The 16,046-nt window shown below is 55.5% G+C and overlaps 1 protein-coding gene across 2 annotated transcripts in view; it reads right to left on the reverse strand.

Moving 5' to 3' along the window:
- Window positions 1-16,046, reverse strand: part of SHANK2 (SH3 and multiple ankyrin repeat domains 2) — a 470,853-nt gene that overhangs the window by 182,550 nt on the left and 272,257 nt on the right. For both annotated transcript variants that reach the window (XM_057729608.1, XM_057729609.1), the window contains one exon: window positions 15,655-15,730. In XM_057729608.1, coding sequence (XP_057585591.1) covers window positions 15,655-15,730 — 76 coding nt within the window. The remainder of the gene's footprint in view (window positions 1-15,654; window positions 15,731-16,046) is intronic.

A 16,046-nucleotide genomic window follows, 5' to 3' on the forward strand; every position in this document is an offset into this window, starting at 1 on the left:
TAGGCCACATGCAATTACCCACTGAAACGGCAACCATGCCGTGTGCTGGTGGCTCTGCTGTCACCCGCCCTGACTGGGAAGAGAGCCGGGCAGTGACATGGGCGGCTCAGGGGCCCCTGCTCCTCGGTGTGGGGTCGCCCCGGAGGGCATCTGTGGACCGCTCGTGCATGGAACTGTTCCCCTGTGTTTCCAGGTCCCCGGTGGAGGGGAATTTGGAAGAAAGCTCTTTGTAAGACCCAACTCTAAGCCCACACGTGACACTGACAAATTTCAGCCGGGGCTGGCGGGCACCTCATCCTGCAAGGTTAAAGAGTCCATCAGATTCCCAGCACAGAGACTAATGAGATGAAGATGGAATGCGGGCGCCCCGGGGAATTATCTCCGTGAAGGCCGAGAGGTGCACATCCCCGTGCGTCCGTGCGGACACCCCAGGAAATTGGATCCACCGGCAGCCCTGGGCTCCCACTGCCTCCCCGGGGGGGGAGGGTGCCCCCCACTTACACGGGGGGAGCAGGGACGTTTGGAGCACGCCGGCTTCCCAGATCGTTCCGTTTCCTGTCTGCTCAGTCCTTTTGGTTTAACAAGTGGTCCAAGCCCAGTCTGCCAACACAGTGACCAGAGTGGGGGCAGGAAGCCCCTACGTGTCCCTCAGAGAAAACCCATCCTTTTTTGGTCTCTACGTAGGAGCTCTTGGGTTCAGTAACAGAAACCCCCCTGATGTCCTGAACACACGGGATGCTGTGCTGGCTGCGTGAGGATGCTGACGCACGTCCTTGGTGTTACGGGAGTGGGATCTGGATGTGCTGAGGTTGAAACCTGAAGGGACCCCACCTGCAGGGGTTAGGGGGGCTTTCTCCACGTGGGAGGCAGCTGCTTTTCCCTGTGACAGAAACGGGGGTCCCACACCGTTGGTCAGAGGGCGAGCGAGCCCCAGCCTTCCGAGGGGGAGTGGGCGGGAGTGCATGTGACCCAGCGAGCGGTTTTAGGGACTGACAGAGAAAGTCTTCCTCAAGGGCACGGCTAGGCGTGTCCAGGATGGTGGTGCTGCTGTACTCCCCAGACCGGAAGGACCGAGCTACCCGCCAGGAGGAGGCCGCTGGGTACCCTGGGGCCCATGCCCTAAACCGTACGAGAGAGCAGGCGGTGTCCACATGCCTAGAGGTCAGGGCTCACCCTGCAGGGGAGGAAACCAAGGCACAGATGGTGACACACCGGAGGCGAAACAGCAGAGGGGGCAAAGCAGGGACTTGGAGGAGAGGGTTCGCCCTGGGAGGTTGGGTGGCGCCAGCCTCGCTCCCGGCCCAGGTGTCTCTCCTCTGATGCTCCCTGCCCCCCGCCCCCAACTTTCCCCACCTTCTCAGCGGGGTCCACCCGGTGTCTCCGTTTAATGCAGCGACCTGCCCTCCCCCCACTGACCAGCACCCACTTTCCGCCGCTTCCACGGAACTGGTCATGTCCTGTTGGTCCTGCATGAGTCCTGGGGCTGCTGTGACCAATGGCCACACACTGGGAGGCTTCAAACAGAGGAAGCTAAATTTCTCACAGTTCTGGAGGCAGAAGTTCATTGTCCGTCATCGCCGGGCCAAAATCAAGGCATCGGCTGGGGCAGCTCCCTTCAGGGGTCCTAGAGGAGGGTCCTTCCTGCCTCTTCCAGCCTCTGGGGGCTCCAGGCCTCCCTGGGCTTGTGGCCACGTCCCTCCAGCCTCTGTCTGTCTTCACATGGCCTCCTCCTCATCTGTATTCAAGTCCCCCTCTGCCTCCCTCTCTTAAGGACAACTGTGATGGTGTTTAGGGCCCCCTGGATAACGTCCCCATCTCCACATCCTTAACCACATCTACAAAGGCCTCCGTTTTTTGCCATACAAGGTGACATTCACAGGTGCTGGGGACTTGACATGGACGTCTTTGGGGGCCATTATTCACCTGACCACACATGCCAATTACGTCAAACAGAAGCTCTGCACGTGTGATGCATGTTTTCTCCACGAACGCATAAAAAGAGATGGACGAAGTGCTGGGTCCCAAGTGCCCCTCCCGAGGGTCTTCATCAACCCATCACCTCATCCACTCATCACCCTGAAACACGGGAAATGGCCCCCAGAGCCTGACACCGTGCACGTTTCCTAAGACCGTCTTACTTGTTCTCCATGCTCTCCCCCATCAGGGACGTGAGGCCATGGCAAGAATGCTGGGGCAGGACACAGGCGCCCCACCCCTGCCCCCACACTGTGCCTGGCAGGACGCACAGGTGCCCCACTGTCCTTCCAGGGGAGGGGGGCTGATGGCAGCGATACTTCTGAGGGGTCACATGCTTCTCTGCCTCGGTGTCCCCATCAGGACAAAGAAACTCTAAGCACACAGATGGGAAGAGATTAAGGGAAGAGTAAAGCATTTGTGCATTTCCTGGATGGAGACATCGTGACACAGAAAGATGAAGCCAAGGACCTCAACCTTCCCTCGGTACCCGACTCAGGTCCCTGACTTCCATCCCAGCCACGTCCCCAGGTGGTGCTGCCAGAGGACCCCTGTTGTCCCATCTGAGATCTCCAGGGGCTTGGCAGAAAAGGTGATTCATGAGCAGATAGAGGCGACACTTACAGAACAGGTTGGAAGAACCTCACAGTCTCCAGCCAGAACCCGGCTTCAGAAGCTCCAACCTTCCGAGGACCTCACCTCTCCTGCACTCTCACCCCCACCCCCGGGCCCCCTTTGCTCATCCTTGAGCCCCCACTCGTCCACAGACAGCCTGGGCTCTGCAGGGTCAACTCCAGGCCAGGAACTGGGGACATGGGGTTGCCACCCACCACACTAGGCTTCCGGCCACCGCACCAGCCTCCACTCAGATCTTGATCAGCGGAGGCGGGCGGGAGTCAGCAAAGCCCTGCTTGCCAGCCGCCAGCCACCCAGAGTGTGGACAGACATCCTGGGGCTGCAGACGTGTAACCCACCTCCAGGGGTGGGGTGAGGGCAAGGCAGCAGGGCTTCTAGGCCACACCCTCCTGCAGGCCCCAGGCGGCTGCACCTGGGCCAGTGTCCTGGCAGCCGAGACCGGTGTCCTTCTGCCCTGGAGGCACAGCAGGGTGGTGGCCCCTTTCCCACCCCCTGGACCTGGCCCTTGCCTTCGCTTGCTGCCTGGGTCCGGTCCTGCCTGCTTGCTCCTCGGACTAAACCGAACTTTAGAAAAGGCCAGGACTTCCCTGGTGGCGCAGTGGTTAAGAATCCGCCTGCCACTGCAGGGGACACAGGTTTGCTCCTGGGTCCAGGAAGATCCCACGTGCTGTGGAGCAACTAAGCCTGTGCACCACAACTACTGAGCCCACATGCCACAATTATTGAAGCCCGTGCACCTAGACTCTGTGCTCCACCGCAATGAGAAGCCCGCGCACCACAATGAAGAGTAGCCCCTGCTCTCCACAGCTAGAGAAAGCCCGTGCGCAGCAACGAAGACCCAACGCAGCCAAAATAAATAAGCAAATAAATAAATTTTTTAAAATGGCCAGATTATTTTCTGTTCAAAATAATTGAGGTGCGGTCGACAAAACATGAAATTAACCATCATGGAGAAAACACTTCAGTGGAAGTGAGTGCATTTACTATGCTGTGCAACCACCAGCTCTGTCCAGTTCCAGAATGTTCATCACCCCTAAAGGAAACCGCCCCTGTGAGGCGGGCATGCCCCACTGCATTGCTTCTTGAAGACACAGGGAAGAAAGGGCCCTCGCAGAACGTAATATATCAGAAACGGTCACAGGATGGTTCTAAACGAGAAAGTCCCTCGAATCCTCGTAGGGCCGAGGGTGAGAGCACCTGGCCACCCCACTGTGGGCTTCCTCATCTGCACAGAGCAGGACACAGATGTTCCCCTCCCCGATGGGCTGGGATGAGGTGCTGAGAAGAGGGTGTGAAATTGGGGTCAGTGGACGCTCTGAACGACCAAGCCTCAGTTTCCACGTCTGTGTGAGGACCAGAAGCTAGGACGTAGGGCAAGCGCTCTGCATACAATAGGTGCTCAGTGCTCTGGTGGCCCCAGTGCCGGCACTGCAGAAAGTGTGATGAAGGTCGGGGAGGGGATGAACGGAGGATGACCTAGGCTGGAGCTGGGGCTGGGGTGAGTGTGTGCAGGAAGCAGAGCCAGGGCAAAGGCACAGAGTACCACGGAGGGAGCAGAGGGGCCTGTGGGTGCAGCGGAGGTGCTTATACGACACACACAGGCGCCGAATGGACTGCGTCCAGTGCAGGTTGTAAGCGTGCAGGAAACACGTTTTAGAAATACCACTCGAGTGGGTGGACTGGGAGGGGGACAAAGCTCCTGGTAGCTGGGAGATGAGTCAGAGAGCTGAAGCCCAGTCCAGGTGAGCGGTGGCGGAGGGGGAATCTGCATATGGCCCAGGCTGCAGCGACGGGGGTGGAGGACCAGCTGGGGGGACTGACAGGACTCAGGGCTGACTGGCTACCAGGGAGAGGCCAGTGCCTGCCGTCTGCTACCCACTCACGTCTGCTTTGGAAATGCCTGTGCTCCACATGAGGAGGCCAGAGCCTTGGTTTGTCTGCCTTCCTTCCATCTACTCACCCACCAACCCACTCACTCAGGCATCCATCCATCCATCCACCCACCCACCCATCCATCCCCATCCATCACCCTTCCATCTCCATCCATCACCCATCATCCATCCATCCACCCATCATCCACCCATCCATTCATCCACTTCCCGTCCCCACATCCCCTATACCCGCCTTCACCCCCACTCCTCATTCTCTGAGGGTTGGGCACTTGCCAGGCCCTATGCCAGATACCACGGAAAAGGTGACAAGTCAGAGCCAGCCCTGGTCCTGTCCTGGAGGACACAGATACAGCAGGTACAGAGGGGAAGGGGCAGAGGCAGAGCAGCTCCCCGGCTACCCCTTGGTCCAGGTGACTGGGGTCTGCTTGCCTCTCCCTCTGGCTCCTTCCAAGTTAGACAACAAACACTGGGGGTGAGGGTGGGGGCTCCGTCTGCTTCTTGGAGGAGGACTCGAGGCACCAGGCCTTAGCCAGAGGTGGGTACTCAGCAGGGCATCTCCCGAGGTGCCAGCGCAGCCTTGGGGACACTTTGAGAAAGAACTGGCCTCCACACTCCTCCTTGGCCTGGTGCCCCCACTGGCTGCCTGTGCCTGCACCTCGGGGTCTGCAGTTTCCAGAAGTTCACACAGAGGTGCCCACTGGCTTGGGGACAGCATTTTTAAGCAGAATGTACAGAAGTATATAACTGGAAGGGGATGATGTAGCCATTTTACAGGTAGGGAAACTGAGGCCCAGGCAGGCAGCCAGTGTCAGGGCTGGGACTGGGACCCCAGCATCTTACCCAGCAGGCCTGGCCTTGAAGCTGCCCCCAGGACTTCACATTAGTTCATCTGATGACTTATCTGAGGGCTGGCTGTGTCTCGGACCCTGAGCCAGGGCTGTGGGGGTTGGAGGGACGTGGCTATTGGCCGGGGGTGGGGTTGTGGGCTCCTACCAGCTCGCAGGGCCGGCTCTGCATTCGGTGACCTCACACTGGCAGCTTGAAATCAGCCATGGAGGGAATAGCCACACTATGGACACTGGCAAAAGCTACAAACCAGGGCGGAGACAGGACTGGTGCAGGGAGAGGCCAGACAGGGTGGGGGCAGCACAGAGGCAAGGGATGCTCTGGCGGCAGTGACCACGGAAGACATTAGGAAGAACCAGTGTAAACCAGCTGGGCGTTTTGGGGGCTGGGAGGTTCTCGTGCCGTGCTGGTCCACGCCTGCTGCACCCCTGTGGGGAACAGGCTGGCCACAGGACAGCCCAGCCTGGAGGTGCGCCCAGAACCCCAGCCTCCCCAGCTCCTCCATCGTCCCCCCATCCGCCCACGCTCCCCCAGCCCGCACACCCACTGGCCACCTGGGCATGTTCTAAATGTGGTCTGAGGGAGCGCCCAGCCCGGCGCCTCTCTTGTGGGGAGGGACTTGCCTCCCAGCCCCCAGGCAGGGGCCACCAGCTCCAGAACAAAGGTGCCAGAGCCTCCTGGAAGAGGCTGATGAGAGAGCCCTGGGCCTCTGAGAGCCCGGCTTCTCTGCCCTGGAGCAGGGTGGTCCTGGGATCCTCGCTGGCTAGGCTCAGCTGCTCCGGTAAAGTGGCCCAGGGCGCCCCACGGCCCTGCAGAGCAGTTTCTGAGCTGCTCCCCGGGCCCGTCAAGAGGAGACTCCTGCTGTTGTGGAGGGCTCTGGGCGTTTCCCCAGCCAGGCCACCTCCCCTCACTTGGGTCTGGGGACACCAGGAAGGTCCAGAGCACCGAGTCCAGCGCCCTAAGGCCAGAGTGCACTTGCCCCACCAGGCCAGCAGCCCCTGGCCATCCCGACGGCTGGAACCCAGAGCGCACCCAGGACACACACTAAGAGCCAGGCCCGTGCCCTGCTCCCTGCGTAACTGTCTATTCAAAGCCCTGTGGCCGAGGCAGAATCACAGCTGCTGATTTGCTGGGTTTTGACACCAGGTGGAGCAGAATGAATGGTCTTATCTGGGTCACAGGGCTGGTGGGGCAAGCCTGGTGTCCGGGGGTGGGGGACACAGGTCTGAGCCCTTCACACTGCGCGCCCCTCCCCAACCAGAGGGTGCCCCCACTTTCCACACCCAGCATGGACCCAGCAACCCCAGGACCTGCTCTCATCCCCACCCCACCACCTGCTCCTCCGCGCGTGCCCACTCCAAAACAAAAACGCATCGGCCCCTCAGTCGTCAATCTGGATCCTACTTCCTGTCCCACAGACACGCACAGGAACCAGTGTCTGTCTGCTTTCGTGGTCCTGGGTGGGGCGGGGCAAGGGACAGGCTTCCGGGCTTCTCTCTTTTTGGTGTTTGACCCAAAGGAACATGCAGTTGGCTGGGGCTCTGCCTTGAGAGCAGCTGTGTCCAGAGACCTGCCCATGCAAGGCTGTCTGGTTTGTCCCTAAAGAGACCCAGAAACCCCTTCTCTCAAGCCTTAGAAGCTTATCCCATCACTGGAAGGAAGAGCTCTTGGAACATCAAAATGTGACAGTCAAAATAATAACTTTCAGGGAGAGGCTGGAAGTTGAGGAACGTTCCCAGCATACAGAGCAAAAAGGCAGAGAGTTGGAAGACATGAGAAAGAATACGGGACGAGGGGAACGAACTCGAAAGGGCCAATGGGAAATCCAGAAAGACAGAGTCAGAGAAGGGAGGGAGTCTTCCAGGGGTGAGAATTCGAGGATATCCTTAAAGCCGAAGCCGTTTCCATCTGAAGGTGCCTCCAGGGCAGTGAACACAGGGGATAAAGACAAGACTCACACCCAGACCCACCACCAGGGCATTTCAGAGAAGGGAGGAGAATAGATACAATGACATTCCCACCAAGTTCCAGGGAGTAAATGGAATCAGCCCTGTAACCCGTCACCAGCAATAAGGAGAGGCGAGAGGAAAAAGAAGCGATGCCTGCGTCACTCGGAAGGATAACCATCTTGAATCTGGAATTCTACGAAACTGAGCACGTTTAAAAATCGGAGACTATTCAGACGTGACAGTTTATACTCTAGGTACCTTTTTTGAGGTTGTTACTTGAATACGTGCCCCAGCGGGACAAGGGTTAGGGACACAGCTCTCTTATCCAGTAGCTCAAGGAAGGGGACTCTCAGAAATGATGTGTCCCCTGGGAACTCCTTATCAGAGCCAAGAGCCAGAGAGCTCTGAGGAGAGTGGCAGAGGTCCCCGTGATACATAAGAAGCAGGATGATATTTTGATGACATACGAAAGAAGACATAATTCTTCTGCCACAAGAAAAGAAGAAAGGCGATGCAAACATCATGACCCTAAAACTAAGCAAAAATGTGTCGTGATTTTGAACAACTGATGGAGTGGAAGAAACAAGCACCCACTGGCCTGTGATGTTGGAAAGACCCTTCTCATGGGTCTAGAAAGAGGAACTGGAGTCCTAGCCCCACTCCCGGAGCGGATGTAAACCTTGACATTATCATAATAGTGTAATGTTTTCTGCCGGGTTTGAACTTTCAAATCCAGCTTACAGACAGAAACTGGAACACTTAAATATGGACGTAAATATAACAAAGGGTCACGTGATACTGTCTGAAATTTATTAAGCAAGAGAGGTGTTTGAGAATGTTCTTGAAAGGTAATCAGCAGATCTACAGTAACTGTTCAAAACTGGGGAGAGAAGCGGTAGGTGGACGAAAGCTTCCTCTTTCACAGCAAAGAATCGATGGTGCTTGACGTTGTTAAATTAAGACCTAAGGGGGTAATCGGAGAGTCAGGAGCTCACCACCAGAAGAATGAAGCAAACACAGTTAAAGCGGCCCCTCCGCTGCGTGGGGTTGTGTGGACGAGGCTGGGGAGAGGTGGGAAGACAAGGCTTTCCCTCCTTTCCCAGCCCTGCCTTGTGGTTTGCTAAATTAATGACTTACTTTATCACATGCACGTAGCACTTGGGCCAAAATCTGTGAGGGGGGGGAAACGTTAGTCTGAGAGTGACTAAGGAGTGGGTCTTCTGGGTTGTCAGACAGTGGGGGGGACAGAGAGTGTGGACTAACGCTGAGGGGGCCGACCTGGGGCGGCAGGGGGATGGAGAGGGGAGGAGGCAGGGCTGCTCAGACCCTCGTGATGAACTGAGTGAGGAGGAAAGGGAGGAGGGGACCAGACTGCAAGGAAGGGCATTTTTTGGGGGGAACCTTAACAGGCTCAGACTGGGGTGCATTCCCTGAGGCTGTGACTGGTGCTCACGGAGACCTGGCTCCCAGCTGCCATGTGTAAGCATGTGGTCGCCCTGGGAGAGGGAGGTGGGAGAGTGGGGACGTGCACTTGGGGTGACTTCTGACTTTGCCTGGGTCCAGAGAGCCACCCCTCTCTTCCTTGGTTTCACAAAATTACAAAAGCAGTACATCATAAAAAAATTAAAAATAAAAATTAAAAACATTAAAAATTAAAAATACAGATGTGTGTGAAAAATTAAAAATCCAGATATGTAAAAAATTAAAAAATTACAAATACAGATATCTATCGAATAAAAAGCAAGCCCACCTCTTTCCCTCCCCCAAAGGGACTGCCCCGAGGGCTGCACGACTAACCGCTGGATCCAGACATTAATCAGGAGAGAGGAAAACAAGAGTGTGCTTCCTTAAAAATCCAGCCAGAGCACATTCTCAGAGGTTGATCCCTCTTTCTCGAGTCTAAGGAATAACAAAAAATATAAAAATATAAAATGATGGTGGAGGAAGAATGGGGGAAATCAATGCTTCTTGCCATTCAGTTATTACTACCTACACACCGAGGCAGCCTTCCAGAACACAGAGTTAGGGTTTCAAAGGCAAGCCAGCTACCCACACACCGTTCACAATTCAGCATCCCTCTGGATTTATATAGCACATGCTTCGAAGGAGCTGCAAGCACTAAACACATGTTTTCTCATTCATTCGTACGTGAACATCGCTGGGGATGCGGCACAAGTCGGACGTGTGATCTCCGCTCTGCAAACTGGGTTGGGGGTCAGGGACCGAAGCACAGAGAGGGGCAGCGAGTTGCCCGACGTCACACAGGAACTTAGTTGGAAAGTCAGATGGAAAACTTAGCATGCTCTATTTTCAAGGGCTTTAAAAGGCGCCAGATAATAAGCCCACATGCGTCTGTACTCAAGAGTCCACCTCTGGAAAGATCCTCAGGAAACCAGTAACAGAGGTTCTCTCTGGGGACAGAAATGGGGGCTGCGGGCTAAGGTGGAGAGGAAGCCCTACGCTTCACGCTGTGGCTCTCATGCACACGTTGAATTTTCTGACTGTGTGTATCTATTTCCAATTACCCATTTAAAAAGACATAAAAATTGGACTGTGGTGTCGGAAAGCCATGAAAATAAGCAGCTACGGCTAGAGGATATTCGACCGGTGGATGGGTTGGATGGGTGTGACTGGCCGCCCTTCTAATTCAATCTCCAAGAGCAAATTGGTCTCACCAAGGGAGAGGAATAATGAAATCTCACCACTTCTGAGACCCTTTCCCCAAGCTCTTTGTAAACACGTTCCTTCTGAGCAAATGAGAAGCTGCAGTAGAGCAGCAGAGCTGCCGGCAGGTACCAGGTCTGACGCCCCCTCCCCTCTGGGTGTGCCTCCCTATAAAACCCAAGGCAGGGGGGAACGCCCCTTAGTCTCCCTCATCCCCACATCCAGTGCCTTGCCGGGGCCTGTCCACCCCAGCTTCACCCCATGTCTTGAATCCATCCACCCCTCCCTCCCTCCCTCCTCCCCAGCCCAGACCACTGTCATCAGACCATACCAAGACGGTGGCGATGGTCTCATAACACGTCCATTCATCCTTCGGTCTGTTTTCCTGCAGCCAAGTGAACCAGACCCAATGTCACCCTCTCACTTAAAGCCCTCCAGTCTCTCCCACTGCAAGCGTGAAAAATGCAGACTGCTTCCACAAAGCCCCAGGTCTTCCCTTCATCCTCTCTGCTCTCCTAGTCCCCTGCCACCCTGCATATCCGGTTCTTTTCACGCCAGTGCCTCTCAGTGCCTCTGCATTTGCTGATTCCTCCTAGACCTCCAGGTTTCAACTCAAAAGTCACTTCCTCTGAGAGCCCTTCCCTCGCTCCCTATCCAAAGCGGGCTTTCCGAAACCTGCCCAAGAGACTGCCTGACAGTACCGCTGATGTGCTTCACAGCGAAACCACGAGGGATTTTCTGACTTATTTATTTGTTAAATAAAATAAATTACTGTTGCTATCTCCACTAATTAGACTTTAATCTACATGAGGTCAGAAACTGAGCTTGTCTTGTTTACCCCCATACCCTTAGCTTCCTGAATAGTTAGGTTGTGCTGAATATTGGCTAATAGGTGGATAGACGAAGGGAGGGGATGGATGGATGGATGAGTGAACAGGTGGATGGATGGGTGGATGGATGGATGTATAGATGGTGTGGGTAGATAGCTGAGTGGGTGGATGGACAGGTGGATGGCTGGCTGGCTGGCTGGCTGGCTGTGAAGACAGCTAGCTGGCTGGTTGGCCGAATAGACAGGTAGTTGGATGGATGGGTACCTGGTTGGGTGGATGGATGGATGGGGGGATGGACAGATGGAGTCTAATCATCCCAGGGTGAGACCCTGAGGTACCGCCTGCCCCCGCTGGATACCCCAGGCTAATGAGGCTGAGGGTCTGATTTAAGGGCAGTGAGAACTTGAGACCCCATCCCCTGTGTTGAGAAGCTTTTTAAAAAATGACATTGAAATATCTATAAGGTCTTGTGTAGAAATGGCCCCAGGTCCTCTGCCTTCTGACCTTGACCACGTGTCCAGGCTTCTAGACCCTTCTGTCATGTGCAGGCTGGACACATGCATGGAATCTGAGGACAGAATCAGCTGGAGCAACCAGACACGTTCAACCACGACCGGGTGTGTTCCCGCCATTCCGCTCCCAGCTCTGAGTCTCTGAGTAAAGTTTTTGACATAAGAGGGGGTGGGAAGGGGAGAAACCTCCTGACTGATTCACAAACTGTTTCCATTGAGTCTCGCTTCCCATGGCATTTTCTTTCATCACATTTGCATCTGCAGTGCGGCGGCCGCAGCCACCAGCTGCCTGCCCAGACGGTCACCCCACTGCCGACCAGGGGTGATAGGTCCAGGGGGCTGGTGCGGGCCCCAGACCTCTGCGCCTCATTGGATCACGCCTAACACGAATTTGGAGGCAGGCTAACAAGCTGCCTGCTGGTTTGAGCCTGCACAGTGGCAGGCAAGGCCCTCGGACGTTTTCTGCCGCACACCCAGAGGACCAGAGGTCAGCCTCTCGCTCCGGCACCCGCCCCAGAGCTGCTCTCACCAGCCACCTGGGTGACAACGGAGAGTGGGCTCCCTCACTGCCTGCCCTCCGTGGCCCCTGCCAAGTTCACAGTCTGGATAAGGCCGGTCTCGGGATGCAGTAGGATCCCACAGGCTGACACCTGCACCCTTTATGGAAAAGCTCGGAGGCCCTGCGATAACCAAGGCGACATCATTGCTCTACTCTGCCAGCACCTGTCACGGGGTGATGGTTCTGTCCCAACAGAAAATCTGGGCTGTCATCCTCACCAGTCTTCCTCAATCCCAGGCTAATCCCTTGGCCAGCCTGGGGCAATAACATCTTCACCTTGGGGGGACGCCTGAGGGCACGGGCTCTGTACTCTGACGGCTTTAGATGCTCGTGTGGCCGAGGGCCAGATCCTCACCTTGGCCCTCCCGTCCCCTCTCCAGTCACCTCCTGCTGAGTGGAAAATGACCCCAATTTCAAGATGGCTGGGAGGGTGGGTGGTCAGCGGTGCTGTGATCAGGGCAAGGCGGGCTGCACGTGGCAGGAGGTCAACAAATAGCACCAGCATTACTCTGATTCCTTTCCTGGTAACACCTGGTCACGTGAGGCCCACGGCCTGATTCCTTCTAGTGCGAAGGGAGGGCTGGCTCCTAAACTGTGGTCAATGCCAGAGCTTTCACCGTCTGCTTAGAAGCTACCGTGTGACCCAGGTGTGGCCAGCTGTCCCCCACCTCTGTGGTCCCACATCCTGGCATGGAGCAGGTAGTCGGTACACACGTAGAACCTAAGCTTTCATCTGGGGCCAAAACAGGGATGCAGACCCGGCCACGATCTCGGAGGTCATCTAGTCCAACCTTCTACGACATTCCGCCACGATGATGCCCACCTGCTTGACTTCCTCTAACAACGGGGAGCTCATCACCTCCCAAGACGGCTCTGCCCTATCCCTGAACAGCCATGATGGTTTCACATGTCCTCTGTCGGCCAAGCTGCCGTGAACATCCCTGGTGTGCTCTGGGCCTGTTCTCAGCCACAGGACACGTGGACCAGACAGCCCGGCCCCAGGGTCCTCTCTTTCCCAGCTCAATCAAGTCGGGCCCTTCAATGGCTCCTCTGTGGGGAAGCAGCCCTGCCTGTCTCGAGCTCTGAGTGTACGTGTACACCCGGCCTCACACACACAACACCAAGGGTGCCCTGTTGGCCACTCTCTGCCGACGACGGACCTCATGGGGACACAGCTCTGCAAAAGCCACAGCCTGTGGGCAAGCCATGGCCGGGACCCTTCCAGCTTTCAGAGGCCCCCTTCCCTCCAAAGCCCCTCTCCGAGCCTGGACAGCTCTCCAAGTCACCATGGCAACGGAGCCTCAGGCGCCCTCTCTGCTAAAATGGAAGCAAAGCGTGACAGCGCCGTGACCACAGGCCTAGGGTCCACTTGGACAGGCGGCCTCCTGCTAAGGCAAAAACGACTCATCTGACCCAGATAAAGACTCACCAGCAGAAGCCAGGGGTGAACGCAGCGCTCTGGAAGCCAGCAACCTCTGAGCGCCCTCTCGGGGCTGGGCTGGTGGCCAGGCCATGGATCACAACTGGGGCTTTTCAGGTCAAAAAGTGGGCAACCTGGAGAGTCTGCAAAGCCCCTGGAAGAGGGGCCTGGGCACTTTGCTGGGAGTGGCATTTCTGTTCTAGTGCATCTTGTTTATAAGAGAAAGATGGTCGGGACAGGTCAACGCTAAAGCCAGGTAACCAGGAGTTCCACTCCTAGGTATACACCCCAAAGAACTGGAAACAGGTGTTCAAAATAAAATACTTGTACACAAACGTCCACAGCAGCATGTTTATGACAGCCCGCAGGTAGAATCAACTCAAGTGTCCATCCACGGACGAACGGATACGCAAAATGCAGTCCATCCACACACTGGAATATTACTCAGCCTCAAAAAGGAAGGACATTGGGACACCTGGTGCAACATGGGTGAACCTTGAGGACAGTAAGCTCAGTGAAAGAAGCCAGACATGAAAGGACAAATACTATATGATTCCACTTATAGGAGGTGTCAAATTCCCAGAGACAGAAAGCAGGATGGTGGGGGCCAGGGGCTGCGGGAGGGGATGGGGAGTGAGTGTTTAATGGGGACTGAGGGTCACTTTGGGAAGATGATAGTTTTCTGGAGATGGATGGAGTGATGGTTATACAATGATGTGAGTGTCCTTAATGCCCCTGAGCTGTTCACTTAGATGTGGTTATGATGGTAAATTTTATGTTATTTATATTTTACCACAATAAAAAATTAGACGGAAAAAAAGGGCTGAAGCACTGATACATGCTACAGCATGGGCGAACCTTGAAAATATTCTTCTAGGTAAAGAAGCCATTCGCAGAAGACGACATACTGCGGGATTCCCTTTCCAGGAAATGTCTAGAACAGGCAAATCCTTAGAGACAGAAAGCAGGTTGGTGGCTGTAGGGGGCCGTGGGGAGGGGAAAATGGGGACTGCTTAATGGGTTAGGGGGTTTCTTTTGGGGGTGACGGAAATGGTTTGGAACCAGATAAAGGTGATGGTGGCACAATATCATGACGGTACTAAATGTTGCTGAACTGTGCACTTTATGGTAATTTTTTAGGTTATGTAAATTTTAACACAGTGAAAACAAACACGTGAAACCAGGTTCGATCTCTTGGCAGGCAGATGAACTTCAAGACCCCACTGAGAGTCTGGGGAGAACCCAGGGCAGGGGGTCCAGATCCTTCTCCAGCTTGGAGTATCTCAGGAGATGGGGTGGGTGGGGTACAAAGAAGGGGCCCACGGATGGCCGTCCTGCGGGATGCAGAGGGGCCGTGTACCCCTCCCTCCCCTGAGTCCCAGGCTGGTTGATCCTCATGGAGCCTCTTGTCCACTAAGAACCCTCTGTCTGGTGAGGGGGACAGGTTCCCCACATACAGGGGCCCTTCTCCACACCCTTCAGGTCCCCAGTGTAGGGGGACTAGTGTTTGTGATAGAAATAAGCGGACTGGGGAACTTCGTGCTTAGGGACAGCTAGAGGCAGAGAAGCTGATGTGGCAGCAGGAACACTGGCTGGAAGTGCTGCTCATTTCCAGCTGCTCTTGGAGCTGTGACCCAAAAAATAGGGCGCCACCCCTCGACCAGCAAGACCCCGGCCTGTGTCCGCCTCCCCCTGAGTTAAAAGGCAGAGGTGCAGGAGACCCGAGGACGCCTCCCCGTGTTACACGAGTGTGGTTTCTGCTGGAAAGTCGGAACCCGTACCCCACGCGGCACTGCTCTCTACAGGAACCAAACAAGCCCCTCCTGAAAGATCCAGAAAGCAAATCACCCACCTTAAAATCTCTGCCTGCTCACTGTCACGGGGATGAGCCCTCCTTGTACAAAATCTTTGACTCAGTGGCAGGAATGAACGTGGAAAATGCAAATGAGGTGGAAATCCAGAGGGCATCCTCATATCCCCCCAGCTGGGGACGGGGGCGCTGCTACCTTGGTGCTGCCCAAGGCTCGTGTGGCTGAGTGTTGTCACCTTTACCATCTGTACTGCTTTCCCCCCAAAACAACGCCAAGCTTTCCTTACCCTCGAAAGACCGCCCTCTCCCTTGGCCACCCACCAAGAGCACTCCAGCCCGACCCCAAACCACATGCGGCACAGAGACCACCTCTCGGGCAGGTCCTCTGGAAGACAGTGGTCTCCATCAACCAAGTCCACACTCAGGGCGGGGAGTGACGGGGGACACACGGGGGAAGCAAGCCAAGGGGGCCCGAATGCTCCATGCAAGATGGTTCAGTGCTTTCGTGACACCTGCCAGCATCTTTGACCAGAGGGGTCAAAGAGAAAGAGTCACATCTTACCTGGACGCATCGAAGCTGTCATAGGAGCCGACTGTGTAGTGCCGGAAGAGTTTCTTGCTGCGGTCTGCACGAGTTTCTGCACAGAGAGGGAAGAGAGACATTGTTTAGAAAGTCACAGTCCTCACCAAGTGCGGAAAGTGGGGAGGGTTGGGGGGGAATGAACTGGGAGATTGGGATACCAAATTGTACACTCTAAATATATGCAGTTTATTGTCTGTTAAAAAAAAAAAAAGAGTCACAGTCCTCGAACGCTGAAACCACACGAGGTTGGCCACGCCCCTCAATTATCTGATCTACGAAGTGGGAGACCCGCTCTCCAGGGGAAAGATCTGGGAGGAAGACGAGGCCTCGTTCTGTGGCCTAACTTTGCAAAAGGTGGGGGATGCAGGTGA

This window comes from Hippopotamus amphibius, chromosome 3, assembly GCF_030028045.1.
Source record: "Hippopotamus amphibius kiboko isolate mHipAmp2 chromosome 3, mHipAmp2.hap2, whole genome shotgun sequence".
Lineage (NCBI taxonomy): Eukaryota > Metazoa > Chordata > Mammalia > Artiodactyla > Hippopotamidae > Hippopotamus > Hippopotamus amphibius.